Source organism: Zonotrichia leucophrys, chromosome 3, assembly GCF_028769735.1.
Source record: "Zonotrichia leucophrys gambelii isolate GWCS_2022_RI chromosome 3, RI_Zleu_2.0, whole genome shotgun sequence".
NCBI lineage: Eukaryota > Metazoa > Chordata > Aves > Passeriformes > Passerellidae > Zonotrichia > Zonotrichia leucophrys.
Genome location: NC_088172.1, coordinates 86,898,822 through 86,922,562, shown reverse-complemented (window position 1 = coordinate 86,922,562; position 23,741 = coordinate 86,898,822). Strand labels below are relative to the sequence as shown.

At 43.2% G+C, this 23,741-nt stretch overlaps 1 protein-coding gene across 2 annotated transcripts in view; it reads right to left on the bottom strand.

Annotated features, from left to right (window-relative positions):
- Positions 1 to 23,741, bottom strand: part of TGFB2 (transforming growth factor beta 2) — a 57,222-nt gene that overhangs the window by 4,667 nt on the left and 28,814 nt on the right. For both annotated transcript variants that reach the window (XM_064709141.1, XM_064709142.1), the window contains exons 2-4: positions 14,959 to 15,122; positions 290 to 422; positions 61 to 171 (exon numbers count right to left, since the gene is read on the bottom strand). In XM_064709141.1, coding sequence (XP_064565211.1) covers positions 61 to 171; positions 290 to 422; positions 14,959 to 15,122 — 408 coding nt within the window. The remainder of the gene's footprint in view (positions 1 to 60; positions 172 to 289; positions 423 to 14,958; positions 15,123 to 23,741) is intronic.

Genomic DNA, 23,741 nt, shown 5'->3' with positions numbered 1-23,741 from the left:
CTCCTCAATTAGCACATACCACAACATTTTAAAAAGTTGGATTTTTTTTTCTTTAATTACCTGCAAATCTTGCTTCAAGCTCCTCACTTTTATTTGGGATGATGTAATTATTGGAAGGCACGAAGGTACAGCATGGACAATGTAAGCTTATCTTAAATCCAAGATTCCTGTCTGCAAAACATAAAAGTGAGTGGAGTTGGTTTTTACATGTGGAATGACTCTGAAATACTCCTGAGTTACTGGAGGAGCAGCTGGGGCAGGAGTGAAGGCAAAGAGCACTTTTTGTCACCTCTGTGATGGAGCCATTCATGTACAGCCTCAGTGACATCAAAAGACAACCATTCTCCTTCAGCTCTTGTTTTAACTACTTTGCTGTCAATATAGCGCTGTCCTGGTGATGATAATTCTTTAGATTTTAAAACCTGAAAGAAACAACAAATAAAATTTCCTACAGGTTAACATTTACCTGGTTGCTTTTAAAATGGACCACTAACATTAGAAACTAGCACAAGAAACTATTACAGTTGGAACCTCTATGCAGCAGATGAACATTCGTGCACATTTTCAGAAAGAATCTACTTAGGGTGTGTAAGAAGAACAATATAAAAACACCCTAATGAAATCAGCTTAGGCTCCCAAGCAAAACACACCATCACATATTCCTTAGTGAGAGAAATCACACAGAAAGAACTGCCCTGAAAACCTATCCTGTAACACAAGTGCTGAGGAGATCACAGTAAACACCAAAAGAAGCTATTTCACCTTCCTCAGTAATACTTATACTGGCTAGAGCACAAGATGCCGAAGTCCAGGCTGTACAATGTAGTCTGTACACTTAAGATATTACATTGCTCCCCTATAACTAACCTATGGTATTGCCTTATTCATGCTTTTAGCCTTCCCTCTGATTTTGGGTACTAATCATACATTAAACAGATGGCCATGCACAGATTTGTGCCAACAAGTGAGGCTGCTTCCATCCATACTTTGATACAGGCTGTATTTGTATTTTTGTCAAATGTTTCAGCAAAGCTTCCACTGATCAACCAATAAAAAATACTTGAACAAAAGAAACCCAGGCCCTGCATGACCAGAATTTCAAGTGTCCACAGTCCTCCTCATCCCAGGCAAACAATTCAGTGAGTGCCTTCCCATATACAAGCATAGCCTGATATTATTTACCCTAAGACAAAAACAATTGGACTTCTGGCTGTTAACAGCTGGTTTTTGGTTTTCTGCTTATTACTCTGTTGATAGTCTTGTGATGCAGGGAGCTGGAATGCCATGCAACATTTAGTCAACTACAATCAAGATACCACACGATAACATCACTTTGTAACTTTTGGCATGCCAGCTGTGCGACTTCATTTTTGTTTCGGGTTTTTCCTTTCTTTAAGCATCCAAATGCATCTCCAAAAGAGTAACTGACAACATCTCATTGTTTCCTCCTATTTTCTCAGCCCAGAACAACCTGACATCTAGCAAGCACTGCTGTAATAAAATTATGGTGAAACCACATAATACATGTAAAGAAAAATATTTCAAAAGAGGTGTGAAACTATGTCATCGTGATAAAATCAGGCTTTTCGTAATTAAACAGGCTTGAAAAGCTCAGATTCTGTCCAGCATGTGGAGTCAGCATGCAAATTCTCCCTGTTTATGGCAAGGCAGCGCTGGATCTCTCATAGGCCAACAACGTGGCTCCTACAATAACATTTGTCTTATGAAAAGAACAGCAACATGACAGGCTCTTTGTCTTCTTTCTGATCAACACATTTAGCAAAAAGCCATGAGAAGATGTTGGTTCAAGTCCAGACGATTACTAAGGGCCCCTGGTAGGCAATGCTGAGCTCCCCAGTAGAAACTAAGGGCACTCCAACAGTGAACATTGGGACTCCTTTTCATGAGGTAACCTTCAAACAAAGTGTCTGAACAACTGTTTACAGAGAGTCTGGCAGCAGCAAGGGGACTACCACTGCTCAGAAGTGCCAGAGGGATGAGAGAATCAGTAATCAATGCTGGGAAAGTCCCAGAGAAGTACAAATATAACTTTGCCTTCCCTTTGGTCTTTATCAGGTCAAGTGTTTCTGAGGATGTAATGCAGCTGTCATTCTGCAAGGATGTGTTGGGGCTGGGGGGTGGGGGGTGTGAAGCAAATGGGACACAAGAACTTGGCTCATTTCTCTTCCTTTCTGCACAGTCATATCTTTCCAAAGACTCCAGAAACTGCATACCTCAGTTTTGGCAGTGATGTAAGGACTAAAAGTAAGTAATGTGCCAAAAGCAATCTCCTGATGTTAACTATAATTGGTCTTAGACATATTCTGAAGACACAGCTGTGCCTTGATATCAAAAATAAATATATTTATTCCAGTCTTTATCCCAATTGCTACCAAAAGACAGAGTCAAGGGCTGTCAGTGTGTACCTGGAATAAAAGGCATTTGTAAAAGTACAAGAAATCATCACTATACGTATCCAATGGTCCAAAGAAAATCCAGGCCCACTGTTGAGCTGAATGGCAAGAAAATGCTTCTGAGCTGTATGGCTCTGTGGGACAGGATGGATACCATGGATTAAAAGAGCTGGATATTATCCACCCTATGGTACCTACAACATCTGAGAGTAAAGTTTCTCTCCATGTTCTTTACACAGCATGCTCAGGAAGAAAATTATAAAGAACAAGGTAAAAAGTCACAAACTAAGTATGAGGTAATTTCCACAAATGACACCATGGGTTAAACAGGCACTGGAAGTTCTTAAGCAAAAGGCTGTTAAGTGAGAAAAGTGTTACACTTAGTGAAATTAACTTAAATCTCCTTCTCTTGGGTTAAATATCTTTATAATGTTAGGATGATGTATGATCTTAACAATCTGAGTACTTGTAAGCAAGAATGATCTTCTAGTCTCACCATTTCAATTTTCTCCTCTTTTCCTCTAACATTATTGCAACTGTGGAAAGCTAATGAAAGATAAAATCCGAGACTGGACCCTCAGAGTCTATTTTCTCCCACAAATTAATCTGATTAAGTTTCTTTTCCTACATTGTTTTTTATTTCCATCCACACTGAACCAATCGCACTCTATAAGGGGGTAAACAAAGGGGCCTTTTTGTAGGAATCTCTCAGAAATTTTTACAGCTGCAATATATTCTTCAAATGAGTCTTCCAGAAATCACTACATGAAATAAGCATTTTAGGTTCTCTCTGCCATTTCTCCACTTTGGTTTGCTTCTTTTTACTTTGCCCTACATTTCTGGTTTTAACCTTCCCCATCAGCAACACACCTTTTTCTTCCAATACACCCTCAAGCCTGTATCCTCAAGGAAAAACTTCTTTTTCACCATTCCAATCCTTTCTTCCTACTAGATCAACTAATTCAGCTTCAAAAAAGAATAAAAGCCTCGCAGCTTTTGTGCTTGAAAGCTTGTCTACTTCTTCCAACCGCACTTATTGGTCTTAGAAGAGATATTACCTTCCCCTATAAACATTGCCTTGCCTTACCTATAAACACCACCTCACCTTCATGCTCAGCCCATCACAACCACATCAAACACGGTTATCAGAACTGCTGCTGCACAGCTTGCACCTGCAGGAGCTAAACAAAAGCCTTTGTGCAAAAGCTTTCAGTGCATTGAAAGTATTAACAGAAGGCAGGGGGAAAAAAGAAAATCCACAGAAGAGAAAGTCAACTGAGTTAAACTTCCCCTTTAATCCTTTCTTACTTCCTTTTGGCACCTTATCCAAACGCTCCCTCTCGAAGAGGTACAAAGAGCTGGGTCTGACTACAGGCCATGATGGGAAGGCGAAGGTTTTCCGGTGGGGGAATCCTGTGCATCACCCACGGCGTGCAGAGACACAGATCCCATCATTTGCATCAGCAGCAGACAGAGTTTCCACAGAGCAGCCCCACCTCCCTCCGTGGGCAGGGACACATCCCAACAGCCCCAGGTAGCGGCACGGCGATGCACGATGGCTGTGCAGGAACAGCTGTGAGCATGCACACCTGCACACGCCTCAGACACAGCCCAGAGGCAGCAAACACGGGCTCTGGACATGGACATGTCCGTCCAGGGATACCTGCTCTCTTGTCTTGCTCCCACTGCCTGTTAGAACAATGATTACACAGGGAATGGACATACACGATCACACGCTGGGGATGAGCAGAACTGGGAGAAGTGTTACCAAAGGGTGATCCACCAGGCTTCTAGACCAGTATACAGAGCAACTTTCATTCAGTAGCAATGCCCTAAATTCTTAGAATGATTTCAGGTTTTTTCTACCCCATTTTTGAATGCGATTCCTCCCTTTCACACGAAAACCACCAACTAAAACACTTCTTAATCTTCTCTTGACCAATGCCTTGCACACTGCCTTCTACCCACCTTTTTCAATGCCCACTGCTAACCTACCTCTCATACATTTTATTTCAATTCTGAGGTTTCTTGAAAACACCTGGTGAAAAAATGATCTTACAAATACCCATGAGGAGTCTCTAGATATGACATACATGCAGCTACTGCCAGCAGACCAAGGTGAAACAAACACATGAATAAATGAAAAATGCAGCTAATTGCAGGAAATGGCTCAGGAAGAAGCCAGACGCAAACAAAGCATTGCTCTTTTTTGTACAGCTCCATATGTTTAGGAAGCCCAGCCGGGGATCTTGGTGATGACAGCACTCACATGCCACCCTCATCAGGCCTGCCAGATTTCTGGTATTTTACAAATCCTGTTGAAATATACTCTTAATTCTGCTCAGTCTTCTGGGGGAGAACCTCTGCTTGGTTGGCAGGGACTTGTCTGTGCTCTTTTTCATCCACTAGAAGAGGCTGACCCATGATGTTATCTTGAAAGCTTTTCCCAAATCACCCCGACCAGGGCATTCAGCAGTGAAAAAATTTAGTTTTGTCACAAACTGGTTTCAGAAGCATGAGGAGTTTCCAGAAAATACTGATTTGTAAATTACTTCTGTCACTTGCTATGCTTATTTTTCAGACTAACTGGAAAGCCTTGACAGATACATTTTTTAAAAATTTAAGTATCAAGTAGCTGAAATCTTCATTCAAATACTGAAGGATGAAACTGTTTATTTATAAGCACACACATGTGTACCCTCAGGAAACTATCACACAGTAAAAGTAAGGATAAGGATTATCTTAGTCTGTATTTTATAAACTGTAAAGTACACTGAGAACACTACATAATTCATGATAACAAACAAAGCAGAATGCTTGCAAAATTAGCAGAAACTCTTTAAAGAATGGGACATATCATAAGTTAACATGAGCAGAGCAGCAGCACTCGGCGTCAGGGTAATTAAACTGGTTCAAAAACAAACTCGAAAAAACTACTAAGCCCACGACTGTTAAAACAAACATTATTTTGTTCAAAGTTTCCTCTGCCTACTCCCCCGCTCATATATTTAGGGAGCTAAGGCAGGGGATAACTGAATCAACACATTAGTGTATGCATTCTAGACAATAACCACTGACAGCAGATGCCAGAACAGCCTGTCTTCGTGACTCATTACACAGCTAAAAGGAAAAAATTTGACATGAAGATACACTGGTTCTTTCAAATAACTAGAGCCCCAGAACAGCAACTTGTTTAGTTCATTTCAGATTTGGTATTCTGGCCAATAACTACTTCTAGTCTTCTATTGTCACCACAATCAGATGCAGAAGAATGGGAAAATTACAATTAAGTATAATTTACAGTGGAATAGTTTTGGCTAATAAATTCACCACCTCCTCAGCAAGCAAACAAAGAAAGAACTTAATGTGGTTCAGCAGTGATGATACACAGGCTGATGCATCAATGACATACATCTGCTGCAGCCAAGAAAACCAAGAGCATTTTATGGCTGGGTTTGGGAATTATGGTCACCAGCTCTTTGGAAATATTTCTGGTGACTTACAGTTTCTTAAAACAAGTTGATGAACTTTCCAAACATAGTAATAAGATCATATGGCCACTTAAAAATATCTATCCTATTTCCTGCACTGCATTAGAACTTGAAATGGTCACTGCTATCAGCCAGTGTGGGTTCTGCAGTCACTGAACAGAAGTAAATATGGCATTATCTTGTGAAAACCTGCTTTTAATCTGTCTTTCCTCTCCATTCATTCTGGACTGTCAGATCTCCTCCCTCCAGATGCTGTTGGCCTCCTGATAACTTCCTTCCTTCCCTTCCCTTCTCTGTCATTTCAGACTCCTGTGATGTTCTTGTATTACAACATCTTGGCAGGCTCCCTACTCTTTCTCTCACTTATCAGTCATTATCCATGATTTCCATTGGAACTTCATGGCCCTTTTAAAAATAATGGAAATAACCTGACATGTGCTTGTAAGCCTAAAGTAAATAAGCCCAAACAATGAGATCCAGTGGTAAATGAGGTGCTTATGCTGGTTAACATGAGAGCAAAGAGAAGTTCAGCTATGCACATCATGGCTGAAAACTGACATTTAGGATGACCTTTCCTGAACCAGAAGAAACTGCAGGGGACTGCAGCCTAACTCTACACTGGAATGACCAGATTCCCAAGGTCTGCATACACAGCTGCTGGGAGTTCCCAAATTCTTACATCCGATTCACCCTACTGAGAGATTCACTCACTGCCTGGTTCCAAATTTCAAAGGTCTCCTCAGACAGCTCTCAGGGACTTCAGACAGCTCTTTCTGAAACTTACAGTTAAAAAATGGCCATGCTAATTATCAATCCTTTCTCATTCCCTGGTTAAATCTAAGGCCTTTTATCCTATTTTGGACATAAGGAAAAGAAAATCCTTGATTCTGCTGCAAACCTCTCCCGTTTATCACTCATTATATGTGAAAACATATGGTGTAAAGTGCAAAGCTTCCATATAGTACCTTTTGCCAGATAATTGGGAACCTACTGGCTATCAAAATCTTAGCTGCTTCTAAGTGCAAGAGACCAGCTTTTTGAAAAAATGTCAGTGTGAGTTTTTAAGCTCTTCTTGTAGCCACTGCTGCAAAGGAGTAATTCAGACTCTGCCTTCAGTGCCATGGAGTTAAAAGGGCTTTACAGTCCCCCTGCTTATCAATGAAGTCTTTCCATTACTTGCAATGGTCTCCGAATCAGGCTCAAACTGAGGGCAGAACCTTTAGAGACTACTATATGAGATGCAGAGTTCCTGCCAAAATACAAAGAAAGGTATGGAGTACTTGCCAAAGTTTGTAAAAAACCCATAGGTCTCTGATCCATCTGCTCAGAACTTGCCAGACACGTTCTTCATGCAAACTTGCAAATAAAAAGAACATATTGCACACATAACCCAACTGCTTTTATATGTGGATGGGCTACAGCTGCAGAAGGATTCTCTTACAGTGCTGGCTGATGCTCACTTAAAGGTAAAAGAAGGTGAAGTGTGAGGCAGGCAAAGAGATGAGCACTTTAGCAGCTCAGAAAGGGAGGGGAAGCCAAGTGTGCCATGGAATCACTGTGACTGACTCCTTGCATCACCTTGCGGTGAGGGGATGAGCTCTGGGAAGAGAATGGATCCTGGGAAGGGATTTCCTCTCCATTTGTTCCCCAAGCAGGGCCTTCCTCCTGATACTGAAGATACATTTGCAGTGTAAGTTGGGGACAGAGCCCTGAGGCTGTCCAGCCTGATTTATGTTTAAGCAGGCAGGAAGACTCTGTATTGTTTAAGCAATAAAGAAGAACGGAGGGTCTGGGGTCCTTCTCCTGGAAGATTCTGAAATATTGAGGGCAATTTCCTGCCATTTGGGAGATTTTAAGATAGCTCCAAAGAAAGATTTTATATAAAATGAAGCAAAACAAAAAAATCCCGTAAACTTATCTAGCCTTTAGCTTTAACTTGCCAAAGGCACATTATGTTTTATTAAAGTATCAACAAAGAGGAGCCAAAGTCAACAGAAACAGAGTGGGTTCTCCTGTCTTGTAGCCAAATCTCCCAGATCCTGCAGGGTTCTCCTGTGTTCATATCCCCTTTATGCACAGGTCTCCTAAGGCTTTTTCTCTTCCTTGGTCCTGTCCCTGACAGAACTATCTCATCTTCATGTGCATTCTACTACATTCTGGCATGTAGCTTTCTTGGCTAAATGAGTATTTGGACACAGTACTTTCTCCAAGATGTTGTCTTCTTCTACAAATCCCTCCTCTTTCTTCCCTTCCTCTTGCCTGCCTTGTTCCCTATAACTCACTTCTCCTTGTAGTCTTCTCTTCCCACCACCTACAGATTTCCACACAAATCACTCTCATCCTCCTCCATTTTCCCCCATCACCTATTCTTCTTCACGTAGGCTTCTCTCCAACAAAGCCTCACATTGTTTCCTAAAGCTCCCCAGAACAGGAGCACCACCTTCCCCCTCAAACAGCACCCAGCCATAAAGCCAACCTGATGTTCCTCAGCCCAGGGACCACCACGCTGAACTGCTTGCTTCAAACTTGCTCGTGTCCCAGTGTAATGTAGGGCTGGCTACCCCAACAAACCCCAGCCCAAAGAACAGGAACCCAAAGCTAGCTGCTGTTTTCAGACCCATGACCTGCATTCCCACGCCTCCAATAATGCACAGGCAGCACAAATGGCAACACAGCCACCTGTGGCCTGCACTTCTGCACATGGCAGTGTCCAGCTGGGAAGGACACACTGGCCCTTGCCAGGAGCTAATGGAAATATTATATATTATATTCCTTCAAGTTGTCTTCAGTAATTGCTCTATTCCTGACAAGAGGTGGGTGCAACTGAGATATGCTCCCAAATTACAGTGAAGATGATGGAGCCATAAATACTTGCCCTCATGCTCACAGAGCATTTGCCAAAGGTACTCTAGATATGATCTCTAATGTACTGAAAACTTTTTGTAGGGCATATAGCATCTGGAACCAGAAAAGAGGGATTCTGGAAAAAGAAGAAAACAGTAATTCAATTGAAATATACTGCAAATGAACTTCCTCTGGTCCTGAGCTGCTGCTGGGGGAAAGTGAAGGAGTTTGGTAGAGTGGAAAGTTATCATATCCATGCCTTATGCTGGGTTTGGCACTTCAAAGAACACCTTACATTTGCCATTCAACATAACCTCATAACCCTTCAGAATGCAAGAGTCTGGTTTCAGGATAGCAGTACATAAATGGTGAGATCCAAATGCACTACTTTAGATGTAGGTCACAGCCATGGCAGCCAGTTACAACCAAGTGCCCCAGGTGATATCTGTAATACAGACATCCTGAGCCAGCTCACAGCCACAAATCCTGCTTCATGGTATTCTCTCCCGTGCCATCAGAGACGGCACTTTTTGACAAGAAAAGAGAGCACAGCCCCTCTGCTCCTGATTATACGAAGATCAGCCTGAAGGATCGCAGTTGCAGTCTGTGTAAATTGCCTCAGATTTGCACCGCAGAGATTCGGCCCAAATCTATGGTAGCTCACTCTAAACGTATTCCCCAACTGAAAAACAAGACAAAGCACTGTCTGAATTGAAAGTATTTGAACAACCGACTGTGGTTTAAATTTAAATCTCATAATGGAGTATATGTTCCACAGCATCTTCCTCCTCTTACCTCCCAGCAGGTAGAGAGGCCATGGAGGAAATGGGGGCTACCACTGCCTAGAAGACAGATAGCTCTTCCTAGACCCTGAGCAAGCTGCATGGGAGCTCCTGACATGGACTGGGTCCTCCCCAAAATGGAAAGACCAGAGGTCTCCTCCTGTTTGCTTCAGATTCTTCACTGCAATCTGATGTGTCTCCCCAGCTTTAACCTGGCACTGTTCATTTGCCTCAACCCTTGCTCTGATACATCCTGCGGATCCATCCCTCCCATCCACAGCCTCTCAGGTAATCCCACCCACAGCAGCCTCAGACAACAATGACAATAAAACACAGAGCTTCAGCTGCACTTTTTGTGATGCTTTATGATGTGTTAACAAAACATGGCACCACTTCCACAGGAAATAATTATTATTTGTTATTGTTTGACTGCCTGTACATAATAAAAATACCTTAAACCCAATACCATAGCACTCTCTGAAGGATGTCTTTTTAGCCTGTAAGGGTTTCTACTAGTTCTGCTTTGCAGTGGTGCCTATTTGTTTTTAGGAATGCTTATTCATAAAAGACAAGGCTTTTTTTGAAGGGTGCAGGGACTTTATTCATAAATACAGAAGCACCTTAATAAAAGAAAGATGTGATGAAGTCTTCAAAGCAGGCAAGAAAACTGATGAACAAAGACATTCCCATAACAACTGAGCTTTATCTGATCAAATTCCAATAAAGCCTGCATTTGGCATAAATCTTTAAAAACATAGCAAGGGCCACTGGAGGATGCTAAAACTTGTTTATTTAATATTATTTCTCCTTCTTTCCCCAAAACCACTTTATCCTCTTAATATTTTCTGAAGTCTTGGTGCACGCTGGGAAGCGCACTGAGTGAGCACGGCGCGGTGGAGGGACGGGAGGAGCGCGCCTTGTCTGAGGTCACGCCGCTTCCTTCCTTCCTCCCTCCCTCCGGCTTCCTTCCCACTCTCCAATGTGCTCTGCTGATGATCAGCACCATAACCATCTGGTTAAGCCTCTCTTTTGGGCAGAAGAAAGAACAGAAAGGGTAGGGCCTTTAAAGAATTTAATTCTCTGCAGATTCACTTAACCAGAGCCAAGAAGAGACAGAAGCTTTCATACCAGCCTCTTAAAAGTAATTTAATTCCTACTTCTGTGAGTTTTATTATTTTCCATCCTAAGACTTCTTAGTATGTGCGCTGTACTTCCCATCTGTGCAGGAACACACATACGTGACTGACTAATCCTTAAATACCAAGAGAAGTATTCTGGGTGAAAACAGACATTTTCTGCACACAGGGATTACTACTTGCCCATTGGCTTTGTGGATGCATGCAGGGCACTCCATGAGAATTAATCTCTAGGATTCACTGCCTGGAGAAATCCAGATGGCAGAAAACCTGACAAGCAGATTCATAACCATTCATTTCCAGCATAAATACGATGGGGTGCTCTCTGCTGCAGCTCAGGCTCTGAGGTGGGAACAGGGTCCTGCTGCTGCTGCAGCGCCAGGGGCCTGGAACAAGGGGCCACAGCCCTGGCTCACCATGCCAAGCAGCCCCAGACTGCCTTCCTGGAGTCAGTGCAAACAAGGGCTGTAAGAAAACACAAAGTCCCTTTCTGATGTGGTTTGGAAAAGTGAGCCAAGTACAGCCTCAGGAAAGCTTAGCTGAAAAGGTGCAGTTTTGCATTTCTTCTTTCATTTTAAAGGGTAGATCTGTAAGGTCAGAGGACCACACAAAGAAAGAATCAGGAGGAAAAACAAAATATTTATATTCTGCTTGCTTATTTTTTCAATTTACCCTGCACATCTGTCTCTGGCTGTTCCTAAAACAGTCCTTTAGAATAACGTTGTCCCTTCTGCATCAGTGGTATATATGCTACTACTAAACTGCCACTGGACTAAATCAGAAAGCTCTTGGAGAGCAATCAGAAGATGTGCACATGTTCAGGGACTATATCAGTGAACCACAAGAGAGCTCTTATTCTCCCCAGAAAGCTTCTGCCTTCTCCCCCTCTTCTCCAAAGAAAGACAAGGGGACAAAGGAACAACCATTCCTTGAAACTGCAGGTATGAAAGGAATTTCAAAAACCCTCATCAAGAAGAGCTCCACAACAAAGCAAAACACTAGGCAACCTGAAACTTGGTTGGAGGAGAAAAAAAAACCCCTAATAATTAAATGTTGCTTATGCAAGATGAAAAACCACACTGTTCCTTCTGGGCACAACAGCCCTGGCAAGCCCAGCACATATGTCACAAGACAGGAAGCAAAGCTCATGCACAGAGGAGGAGCGGCAGCTGCTCATGCCAACTCCACCGGCAATCTCCTCTGCAAGGCTCACTCTCCAAGGCTTTTCATGCTGGAGTCAGAGATCTGACTAAGTCTTCAGCCCTTACAGAAGATAGCTGCCTCTCCCACTTCCACTGAAATGAGGATCTTCCTGACTCTCCCCTTTTACCTCCCATGCTTCTACCATGTTCACCACTAGACAACTCTTATCTGCATTCTCAGTACATTAATACACAGCCCTGAAGCTCCTCCATGACCACTGGGGCACCAATGCCTCCTCTATCCATACCTCTTCACCTTCATCTGCAAGTATTTTCTTCTTTCCAATCTCTAGAATTCATACAGTAACTTTCAGAATGCTTTCTACAGCACTGTTCTACAATACACCACAGAATCATAGAATATCTCAAATTGGAAGGGACCCAAAAGCATCTTGGGTCCCTTGTCTCTGATTTCTCCCTGCTTTTGCTTTTCCTGCTAAACACTGCATCCTAACCTCATGTGCTGTGATGGACATGAGCTGCAGGAACATTTAGGGACTTGTGCTCCTGGCAGAAGAGCTCCTGCCAAGGAACCCATGCAGTTCAGACTGTCCACCACAGAGCTGTAATACCCCCGTACAAGGTTTTGGGAGAGCTGCATACAAGACTGCAAGAAACAAACATGACCAAAAGGAAATGATCCAGAGACAGCTTGCCTCTCTACAAGCAAAGGAACAAAGTAACATGCCTAAAATATGCCTGGCACAAACACACAGGGCACACTGCCTTTGGCTTGCCTGTTACTTGGTGGAGAAAAGATCTAATCCTACAATAACCTGCACTCATTACTCACCTAACACTTCACTTAGTTTGCTCCACCCAGCCTAAAAAAGAAACTGCCTTACTCACCAGCCATATATTTATCCAGGGACCCAAGTACCTGCCCTGGATGCAGGTGTCAGTCATTTCCATGGGCACAGGCTTGCTGGAGTCAGGCTCTTTCAAGTAAGCCCCAGCTGTTTCTCATCAGAAGGCAAAATCCCAGCCAAGCAAAGGCCCTTTCTTCCATACCTCTGCTGAACTCTTTGTGTCCCATGTTCCTCAAACACAGAAAGGCAGTGAACTGAGCTCAGGCAACCACAGCTGTATTCTTTTTAGGTGGCTGACTAACAGCTCTCAAAAGTAGAACAACAGAAAGCCCAGAGATGCTATCAACTCCTTTTAGGGTGTCGGAGCAGTGAGGTCAAGCCAGAATATACGATTGTTCCAGCAGGCTGCTGTGGCAGCTTCACTGGGACTCACAGAGTATTTCTCTGGGATGGCTGTTCTATACAGACAACACCAGTGATTCTCAATAGAGGTTCTTAGCTTTAACTTGTAACAAACAACACATTATCTGCTCAATTTTTCTGCCATCCTGTTCTTGGAAAGAATGGCAGTCAGGTCACAGCCACCAGTGACCACCTGTGGACCTGAACCACATTCAAATGGGAATTAACTTTTGCTACATTTAAACAACAACTAAACAGAACAATGCACTTTTCCTGCTGCCAGCCTCCATGACTGGCTTTTACTCTCACTTCAGCGAGCCCGTGAACCCAAAGTGCCCCCTCTCTCTGCTTCAAGTTTGGCTTCCACTTGACCAGACCAGGCAGGAAAAGCTGAACTTTCAAAGTGAGGGAGAAGACTCAAATTTGCACCCACTGGAGCCAACCTGCACAGCTAATGCAGGCAGTAAGAACAGAGCTAAACAAGGTCTCCACACACTTTTACAAGGTGGTATTCTAGCCATCAGGGTTTTCAGCAGAACATGTCACAGGTTGCTGGAACAACCACAAGTTTTACTGACTATAAAATTTCTGGGAGCTGGGCCCCTTTTAGTTGCTGTGTTTCCCAGTGAGGAGAACTATGCTTTAGATGAAATATGCTCTAGACAGTATTTGCACAAATGCACAGACTCTGTTAAATGAGGTTAAAGGCTCCAAAGTCCTTAAAGATTAAATGACATAAATCTTGTCAACACTCAGGAGTGAGTCATGGGGCATTTTCTTACTCACTCCACAATCCCTGAAGTGTCCACTCCCTCGCCTCAACCCTGGACTACTATACAGAAGCCAGGTTTGAAACTCCTTAGCTTTGCAATTCAGTTTTAATTTCATTTCTACAAGGAAGTCTTAAAAATCTTCTCCTGAACATGGGCCAGAGAGAGGAATTTGACCTCTGTGTAAACTACAGTTCAGGTCAGGTGTTGGGAGACAGAGATCTTGGGAATAACTTTTTTGATGTCTTGTTCTCTCACTTTTTTTTATGTGCTGTGAAACACAGAATCACAAAGGTTGGAAAAGACCTCCAAGATCATGGAGTCCAACCTTTGACCAAATACCAACATGACAACTGGACCATGGCACTAAGTGCCATGTCCAGTCATTTCTTGAACTCTTCCAGGGACGGTGACTCCACCACCTCCTTGGGCAGCCTGTTGCAGTAATTGACGACCCTTTCAGTGAAGGAATTCTTCCTGATGTCCAATCCAAACCTCCCGTGCTGCAGCTCAAGACCATTTCCTCTTGTCCTGTGGCTGGCTGCACAGGAGAAGCCAATCTCCACCTGGCTACACCCTCCTTTCAGGGAGCTGTAGAGTGATAAGCACACCCTCTTTTCTCTTTTCTCCATGCTAAACAGCCCCAGATCCCCCAGGCACTTCTCACAAGACTCCCTCTCTAAACCCCTGCCCAGCTGTTTTGCCCTCCTCTGAACATGCTCCAGCACCTCAATGTCTTCTGTGCAGTGAGGGGCCCAAACCTGGACACAGGATTTGAGATGCGAGCTCACCAGGGCTGAACAGAGAGGGAAAATCACTATGCTGGTCCTGCTGGCCACACTACTGCTGATACAAGCCAGGATGTCATTGGCCACCTGGGCACACTGCTGGCTCAAAACTCTGGAGTCCTGGGGCTTTACTGCTAGAAAAAGTTTGCACATTTCAGCTTTTCATGGCTTCGAGTGAAGCCCTTTCTGGGGAAGGCACTGCAGAGAGAGGCTCCCTTGCAGAGAGGGGACCCAAGAGCTCGTGCCCAGCTTTGCTCTGCTGGCTGGATGGGTTTGCAGCAGCAAGGTGGGGAGCTGAGGCGCGGCAGGCGCCTCCCTACCTGGTACAGCTCTATCCGCTGCTCCGAGACGCGCGCCTTGGTGTTCTGCAGGCGGAAGACGCGGAACTCGGCCTTCACCAGGTTGGAGGCGTTCTTCTCCATGGCCGACACGTCAAACCGCACAATCCGGAAGTACAGGCTGTAATAGCTCGGCGGGATGGCGTCTGCAAGAAAGCACTGGGGGTTTATTCCTTTTCTTGGTGACAAAAAACACTGTTCCTTCAAACACTTTAATACAACACAGCCCCAGACAGGGAAATACCTGAAGCGTGGCTCGGTTTCCAATGGTCAATTTAGCACTATTAACAATTTAATTAAAATTAAGAAAATCTACGTCACGTGTTTTTTATAAGGCTGCCATATTAACAGAGATTAACAACTACTTTCAACTCTACTTCAGGTCATGCATTTCTCTCCTCTTTCAACCTACGGGTGGAAAATCCTGAATACTTATGAACTGAGGAAAAAACATAGCAGTTGGTACATGGTAAATGCCTTCAGGCTTACAGAGAGTTCACAGGGATCTGCTAAGACAACAAATAAAAGCAGCTCATCTGATCTATATGTTTTCTGAAACCCACTTCCCCTCTGAATATGGAGTATGAATTAGCCAGCTTCAGATTTTATCCCATACCTAGTTATTAAAGGATATTTTTGGAACAAAATAGTCATTCTAATTATAGTGATGAGGGCTGGAAGAAGAGAGGAAGGAAAAACAAGGGGAAAAGGCAAGCAGACAGTAGACACTATGAACAGGATTACATGAATTTTGACCCCTTGAAAGCAGTAAAAGCCATAAACATAACACCCCTTACTATAAATTTGGTAAAAGCAGAAAAAAAACCCCAAAAAACGGGCTCAAGTCTTCAGCAGCAGTGCCAGACATCTCAGTTTAGGTTTCAAAAGAGTGTTCCTGCTTTCCAGTGGTAAACCCTGACCGAGGTTTACCAGCAGCACGGCAGTTTTGCACAAACCAGGTAACCCTAAGGCATTCAGCCATCATCTGAGGCCCTTTCACACTGCCCAGAGCAGCAGCACCAGGAGAAGTTTGCCTGCAGCTCTCCTGCCTGACACCCAAACTCGCTGCAGAAGAGATGGGAAGAGAGTGGAAGGAGACAAGCTCACACTCCCCAGAGGGGAGATGAAATTACTGTAAGGCCTGATAAAAACTTCAGTTCAAATGAAGGGAACAGTTTCTTCTTTTCTTACAGTGTGAAAACTGAAGTGGATAAATCAGAAAACAAAAAGAAAAAAGAAAATTACATCTGGGGGCTGGGGAGGCATTTTCAGCTGAGGAAGCACATGTGTTCTCACAGTTACATGTTTAATAACCTGTTGTAGCTCTTTGAGGACGTTCAAACTGACTATTTAATAAATGTAACTATGAGAAAATCTTTGATGATAAGAAATAATCTCAGTCTGAATTGCAGATGCATTGTGAGAGATGTCAAGTTCTTAAAGCACTTCAAAAAAATCCTCTGAAAGAGCACTTCCCAAAGCAGACCCTCAGTATGATCAAACAGGTACAACTACGAAGAGGAAACTCCAGACTTCCTTATGATTCTACTTAATTAAAAAAAAAAAAAAAAAAGGTTCTCAGATTTTCACATCTGCAGTGCTTGAAAATAACCCCCCAGGCATCATAATCACTATTCTTGGCTACCATGCTCATTGACAGGAAACTGCCACAATCTCACAGTGAGAACTCAAAGGCAAACAGATGCAAATTACTCCTACACCAAAGCTGCTCCTCTCTCCCATCAGCAACATCAGTGCCAGAGTCTCTCAAAACACCAAGGGAAGGGATTGTGAGAAACACTTAACTGTATGCCACTATGACCTTGATATATTTCGCGAATTCTTATAAAAGCTACTTGGTTCAGAGATTACATCCTTCTTTAAGAGAGAAATAGTATCTTCAGTTTATTTTTCTTGCTGTAGGAAACTCCAAGACTACTATTTGCTTTTCAGCCAAACCTAATCCTACTAGGAATATAATTTGGCATAATAGTATGTATATATAAGATTGATGCTTCCAGGATGAGTTGTAAGTTGTCCTTCCCTGTCATTTGTTTGAGGCATCAACCTACCATTTCATTCACTGTGGACAAGCCAAACTAGCAGCCCTTCACTTGCCCTGGCACAGACAAACCCTGTCCATCTTGACTTTATTTTAGATTGAAAAGCCCTGTTTAACTGTCAGCTTGGTTTATATTTAGCCTCTTATTCCTAGAACCTTCTTGTGCTATATTCGTAGGCCTTCTTTCCAGTTTCTTTGTTTTAGATGCTGTGTATTACAAACCTCTGAATATGTATCTGAGCGGATATTCCTGAGCCATTCCTGCATTTACATTTTTTCTCTCCTTCATATATAAGGAAGACAGAGAATGAATACTCTTTCAGTGTGCCTGTTTTTGTGTGGCATATGTGCAGTTGCACATTGCAAACAAGTATGTACCTTCCACTGGAAGGCTGGCATGGGAAACCCTCTCTGAGTAAGCAGGAATTCTTGTCTTACAGAAGTGTCATCTCTCTTGTAAGACAGTTTTACATCTTTATATATAAACCTCACATAAGAAATTTAATTTCTTTACTCTATCATTCATGACAGTATCCACAGGAAGTCAATTGAGGAAAAGGCATTATTCATGGAGAGATGAAAAAAAGAAGGAATGGCTGCACAATTGGGGTTTATTTGAAAATTAATCAACATGAAGACTGAAAAATCAGACTTGCAACTTTTTTTAAAGGAACGCTAAGAACCCCATGGAGTCTACAGGCTTTGGATTGGCCTTTAAGTGATCTCAGATGCTGCAATTTATCTCTCTTTGTGACTCCACCTTAACCTGACAGTTTTATCAATTCAGATTCAGTTGGATACCTCTGCACTCCCCTCTGGTTTTGGCCCCATGACTCCAGCAGACACCAGGATGACTCTGGCCAAGCCAGTCTGCAGTCACAGTTACTCTGCTGCAGACTAGACTTCTGAGGTATTCTTTGAACTATTATCATTAATGAGTGGAATTAAATCAATATATTTCCTGTAGCTAGGAAAACACAGATTTCTTTTGTTTTGGTGGGAGAGAGAATAGTAAACACAATGAAAGGTTCAGTTTTTATCATTTTTAAATTAGCCATTAAATCAACCCTCAAAAAAAACTGAAGACTTCCAGCTGTAATAATCAGAATCACCACAGCTGAGACAAGTTACACGACACAGCTGGAGAAGGTGAAGGCAGCATCCATCCTCCTCCTCTCTTTAGGCTGCTAAACACCGAGCATCACAAGTATCACAAGTTTACTCTTTTTCTTTCTGTCTTTTTTTTTTTCTGTCTTGAACAAGCTGAAACTTCACCAGCTGCTCCACACGGGACAGTCCGAACTGCCAGGCTGAAATGTACTCTGCTATGTGAGTGATTAAGCACACGGTGGTTTCTGTGCCTCTCACTGACTTTGTTCAATATCCAGCATCCTCCAGGCTCCTGTGCCAGCAGCCTGGACAGAAAGCAGCCCTGCTCTGACAGAGCAGAAAAACACCAATGGGAGGGTGCAGGAGACCCATCCCAACACAGCCTGCAGTACTGCTCCAGGCTGTCCATGGGAGAGACTGGACACATTCTCTGACCAACCATCCAAAACGGCACACAGGCCCCCAGGAGCACCTGGGAGGAGAGCAAGGTGCAGTCGAGCACCCTGAAACCGAAACAGGGATAGAAAGTTTGTTTCATGCTGAAGGTACTCCCCAAACCGGGAATAACCTGCACCAAAGGATGACACGTCTGCCTTGTGCAGTTGTGTTTGATGAACTGAGCCCTGCATTTCCACAGCTTTCCTCACAAGTACTGCATGTACTGACATTTCAGGAGAAACAAAACACTCTGTTTGACACAGCTCTTCTGAGAGTTGAGCTTTCGTTCTGGCGAGGAAAAAGACCTAAATTCAATTGTATCCAAATGAGGCTTTTTTTTCCCCTCTGAATTTTCATTTCTGCTATTGAAACAAAAAGAAATCAATTACATGCACAGCCCAAGTTAAGAAATGTAAACAACTTTTCTTTTCTCGTTGGAAGAGGCCAGACAGGCCGCCTTCACACATACACCCACACTGGAAAGGCTGAGAGCTTCAATCTAATCCTTCCATCAAGGACTTGTAATAAATGCTCCAAAGATTTATTTTTATTCCCTTTTGTGTTTATTAAACTTTGGAGGGTTTCTTTTCCTTTTTCTTTTCTTTCTGGTGCTTTGCCCATTCTTTATTATGGCAGCTACAAAACACGGAGTGCCCTTTTCTTCTCGCTCTCCTTTTTTTCCCCCTCCTCATCTTTCTAACTGCAGTACATGAATGACCGTGTAGTAGGCTTTGAAGCAGCACATGCAAATATTTATAAGAGTAGCTTGATTGTTATTAAATGCAGTTGTTATGCTTTCCATGCTCTGGCAAGCTTCCCTAACCTCTCTGACTATTAGGACCATTTAGGCTGTTTAGATTTCAGCTCACTGATAGCAAATTCGATGGGTTTTTTCCTACCAAGCAGCATAATGTGACATGGTTTCTCCCTCTGTGTGAATTTCCCTCCCTGCTCAGCTGTGGGGTCCCTGCCAGGAGCTGGGTCAGGCTGCCTCCAGAGACATGCAGACACGGTAAGTGAAGCAGCATGCGCTGGAAGGATGAACATATTGTCAGCTCTGACAGCACATCTTTCCAGCAGGATCCCATCCTTCCTGTCAGGCACACTTCAGTCACCAATCCTCTCCTCTCTTCCAGGGAAAGTCTCTCCAAGAAATTAGAAGCTTGTTTAATGCTTCTGGGCTCCCAAAGCCCATAATAATCACTCTGCTCACTCCTCCTGACCCTGATGTGACTGCAGAATCCTGCTGGAAACTGCCTCTCTGCAACCAAAGGGGACCAAATAATGGAAGCCCACAGGTCATATCCAGGAACTGGGACTGGCCCTCAAGGGTAAATCAGTCATACATCACCTTCCCATTACTCTGAACCTCTGTCCCATTATGACACTAAGCTATGAGCACATCCATTAGCTGATCAGTGCTCTTGGATGGAGCAATTGTGCCACTCTTCCTCAGGCATCACTTCCAGGCTCTTGCAGCAAGGCTTCCAAGTCAGACAGCACAGAAGTAGTGTAAGAGACTTACTCCAGTATTCCAGTTTTTATCTACCAAGTTGTCTCTGAGGTATTACCTTTATCTGTCATCAACCATTTGCTACTGAGGAGGGACTGTGCACTGAAAGTCAGGAAAAAACCCACTGGGAACACAGTAGGTTGAGAAAGACTCTGAACTGCCTAATTACCAGATTTTGGGACACATTTTTCACAGTTGAACCACTTGCTATTCCTTTTCTGAAACACAATTAAGATCTATGACAATATATGAAAAGTAAACAACCCCAGGACATACCAGGTTGAAAAATAGGCACAATGAGGCAAAGAGGGAATTTTTGGAGGACACATTAATGAAATTATGTGCTCCTTACTTAAAATCTGACAAGAGCCTTCTGGTTCTGCTGCTACTTCCTCATTGCTTCACCAAGCCTGACTCAAAAGATGACTAGCCAAAGCAATGACTTCAGCAGCAAACAGATCTGCTAGCCAGGTTTCCAGCTACCCGAATAATTCATTCCCTCAAGGTATTCCTACTGCTCTGGAGTTTGATGGACTCTTGACACTTTTACACAACTGTCTTTTGTACTTTTACATTCTGTAATGGTGAAAAACATCCTGCAGTTGTCTTTGGGTCAAAATGCAACTGGCGTAGTAAGGATTCTGAGACACTGTAATTATCCCCTGAAGAATCACAGGATTAAGTTTAGGTTTCAAGTTCTCACAAAGACAAGAAGTAAAACAAACTCAAGTAATTGTTAGTGGTGTAGCAAAGCTGCTGCATACAGTTCTTGTACAAAACAGGTTTAAGTCCTGGCTTTGTGGGTCACCATAAAGATGCAAAGAGAAGGGCATCTTATTACATGCTCCCTTAATTTCTGTCACTTCTTCCCTAGTAGCATATTGGAGCTGGATGTGAGTCTTACAATGGGCAACAAACCTTGCTAGAAAAGCTACCATTGCTGTTTTGCTGTTTTAAGGCTGTAACAATTCAACACATTTAGGTTTTTTTTGTAGTTGTTTTCCTTGGGCTGGGTCAAATTGTGTTGCAAGTTTAACCTCAACTCTGTTTAAATGCTGCAGCTGAAACTGACTGCTTTGGATGTTAATTGGGTATGCAGATCATTGTAAGCAGAGCTGTAATTTGCTGTATCACTGAACTGTCTGATTTAAGTGAATCTTATCAGCCAGAAAGCCCTCATTGAGATCCTTTTTTTCCACTGGACCTTCTGCCACACTTTCAGAATTATTTTCAAGCTACTAGTCTTTGTATATTCAGTCCAAAACAGCACTTAGTATGAAAAAGTCCAAACTACTCACACCAGCCAGAAATAAAGAAGAGAAAATGTCTATCCTGAACAATCAGTGATGCCTTTTTCTCTCCTCCTTCTCCTGCTATAAGGAAATAAAAACCTAGGCCAACATCACATAGTTTGTTTACCTCCTATGAGTGCAACCCCAAGACTCAGGGCTATAGCAGATGCCTCAAATGGATCCCTTCTGTAAAACATTCCCAGCTATTCCATCACCCAAAAGGCAAAGGAGAGCCAAATCTAACACCAAAGAGAAAAGCTGCAGGAGCATTCTGCTGTATCTGAGATGACCAAAAGCATCAGACAAAGTGTCCAGGATCCTGGGAATGAGAGGGAGGAGCTGCTGCCTCACACACTCCTGCTGCAAGGGGAGAGAGAGTTCAGGTGGTGCAGCCTGCCACAGAAAAAACAACTGTCCCCCATCACAGCGAATGTGTTTCAGCAATGGGAGAAAAACAGGAAAACATAGATAGTCCTTCCAGACAAGGTACACAATTTACTTTGGAGGAAATCAGTAGTTTGTGTGGGATGTCTGGAGCGAAAAGGTAACACCTGTGGAACACACAGGAACACACCTGGAACTAAGGGCTGCAGACTGCATGTATGAGTTTACATCTCCAGATGCATGGTAAGGTAAATCAGTACAGAGATTGCAAAAAACTTGTAACTACTTTAGCATCACAGAGCAGCCCTGAGGCAACTACAAGACGCTAACCTGGTCCTTTACAGTCTCCTGTTCTGAGAGTGTGTTCTGTGGTGTGAATTCCTTTAGGAAAGTTCACTTTACCCCCACAACTGTGAAGAAAGCAAAGGCTGCCCAGAAGATCACTTCTGCTATAAAACAAAATTCTCTGAGCATTGACTTCTAGAAGAATCTGAATAAACACTGAGCCTCTCAAATCAACTGCCTGGTTCCAAACTTCTGAAGCTGGAGGAGAATCAAAAACTTGTTGAAATCACTGAAACCTCTGGCTAAGATGAAAGAGGAAACTGTCTGGTCCCTCTCAGGAACACAAAACCAAAACTCCAACCCAGGCATATTTGGTGTGACCACTCCCAAACACTCCAATTTCTTAAAAAGGAGAATGGAATCCCTCCTAGGGGATAGACCCTCTGGACACAGAGTAGCACACAGGTCCCAGGCCTGGTATTTCTTTTCCCTATTTGCAAAAGCTAGAGCAGATGGGAGCAGGTAAACCAGCACCTCAGGATAGCACCTGCACAGTGCTCAACAGACACTTTCTGCCCCTGCCTTTATGACTGCTTGAATGTGAATTTCCTGAAGAGCAATTCCACCATATGAAGTCACTAGACCCTCCTCTCTCTGGAAAGCCTTCAAAGCTTTGAAGGAAAGTCTTCAAAGCTCTCCAGGCTGTTGGTTCATTTTCCCTCGTCCATGCTGAAGCACAGGGGCTGGGTAATGGGAACAACTCTGAAACATCACATGAGCACTGTTTTCTTGAGCACTGTAAAGTTTGAGCCATTTGAGCAATGCTTAATTGGGGTAACTTAATTACTAGGGATTATTTTGGAGAGTGGCAAATGCTGAGTTTTCCATTCCAGACCATCTTTCACATATATAAACCTCCAGGCATTTTAGGAAGTCTGAAAGGTCTGATCTCAATTCTCCTCTTCTCAAAGTCCTCTTTAGACATCACCTGTCATGCAAAGCATCCGGAGAGGGAATGTAAACACAAACCCTACTGCTATCTTTGTTTCTCAAAGAAGTCTTAATCTTGTGGCAGGTTAAAACATATGGGGTAAAGGTACAGCAAAACCACTCTCTCTCTCACACATGAACCCCCTCTAATCTCACTGCTGTGTATGCAACACTGCAGTTTTCATAGTGAGACAGAAAAATACACCTTCAGATGTGCCCCTCACTCCTGTGCTGGGTGCCAGCACAGCAAGCCCATGACGATTCTCAGGAGAAGCTGATCCTTTTCTGCAGGCAAGGTGCATGACAAGCTAACAGGAAAGCTGCAGTGTCTGTCAACAGGCATTAGAACAACCTACAAAGATGCCAAAGCCTCTCCAAAACCTGAGTAAAGTTTTGGTCCCAGTGAAGTCACCGACCAAACATTCCCAACACTTTCAAAAGGGCCAGGAATTTACCCCTGCAACTGCAAGCACAGAGAGGATTTTCAGCACAAGGAAACTGTCTCCAGCCTCCCTGTGAATTTATCTGCCAACAAAAGGCCCTTCAGCTTTCAGCAGTTATTTTGTGAACATTCAGGGAAGAAGAACTCCTTTCAAATCCCCATCAAGATCCTTTGAATGAAATCCCAGGTTATCATGTATCACCACTGAAATCAAATATGTAAATAGATGTGTGTTGTGTTTGGAAACGT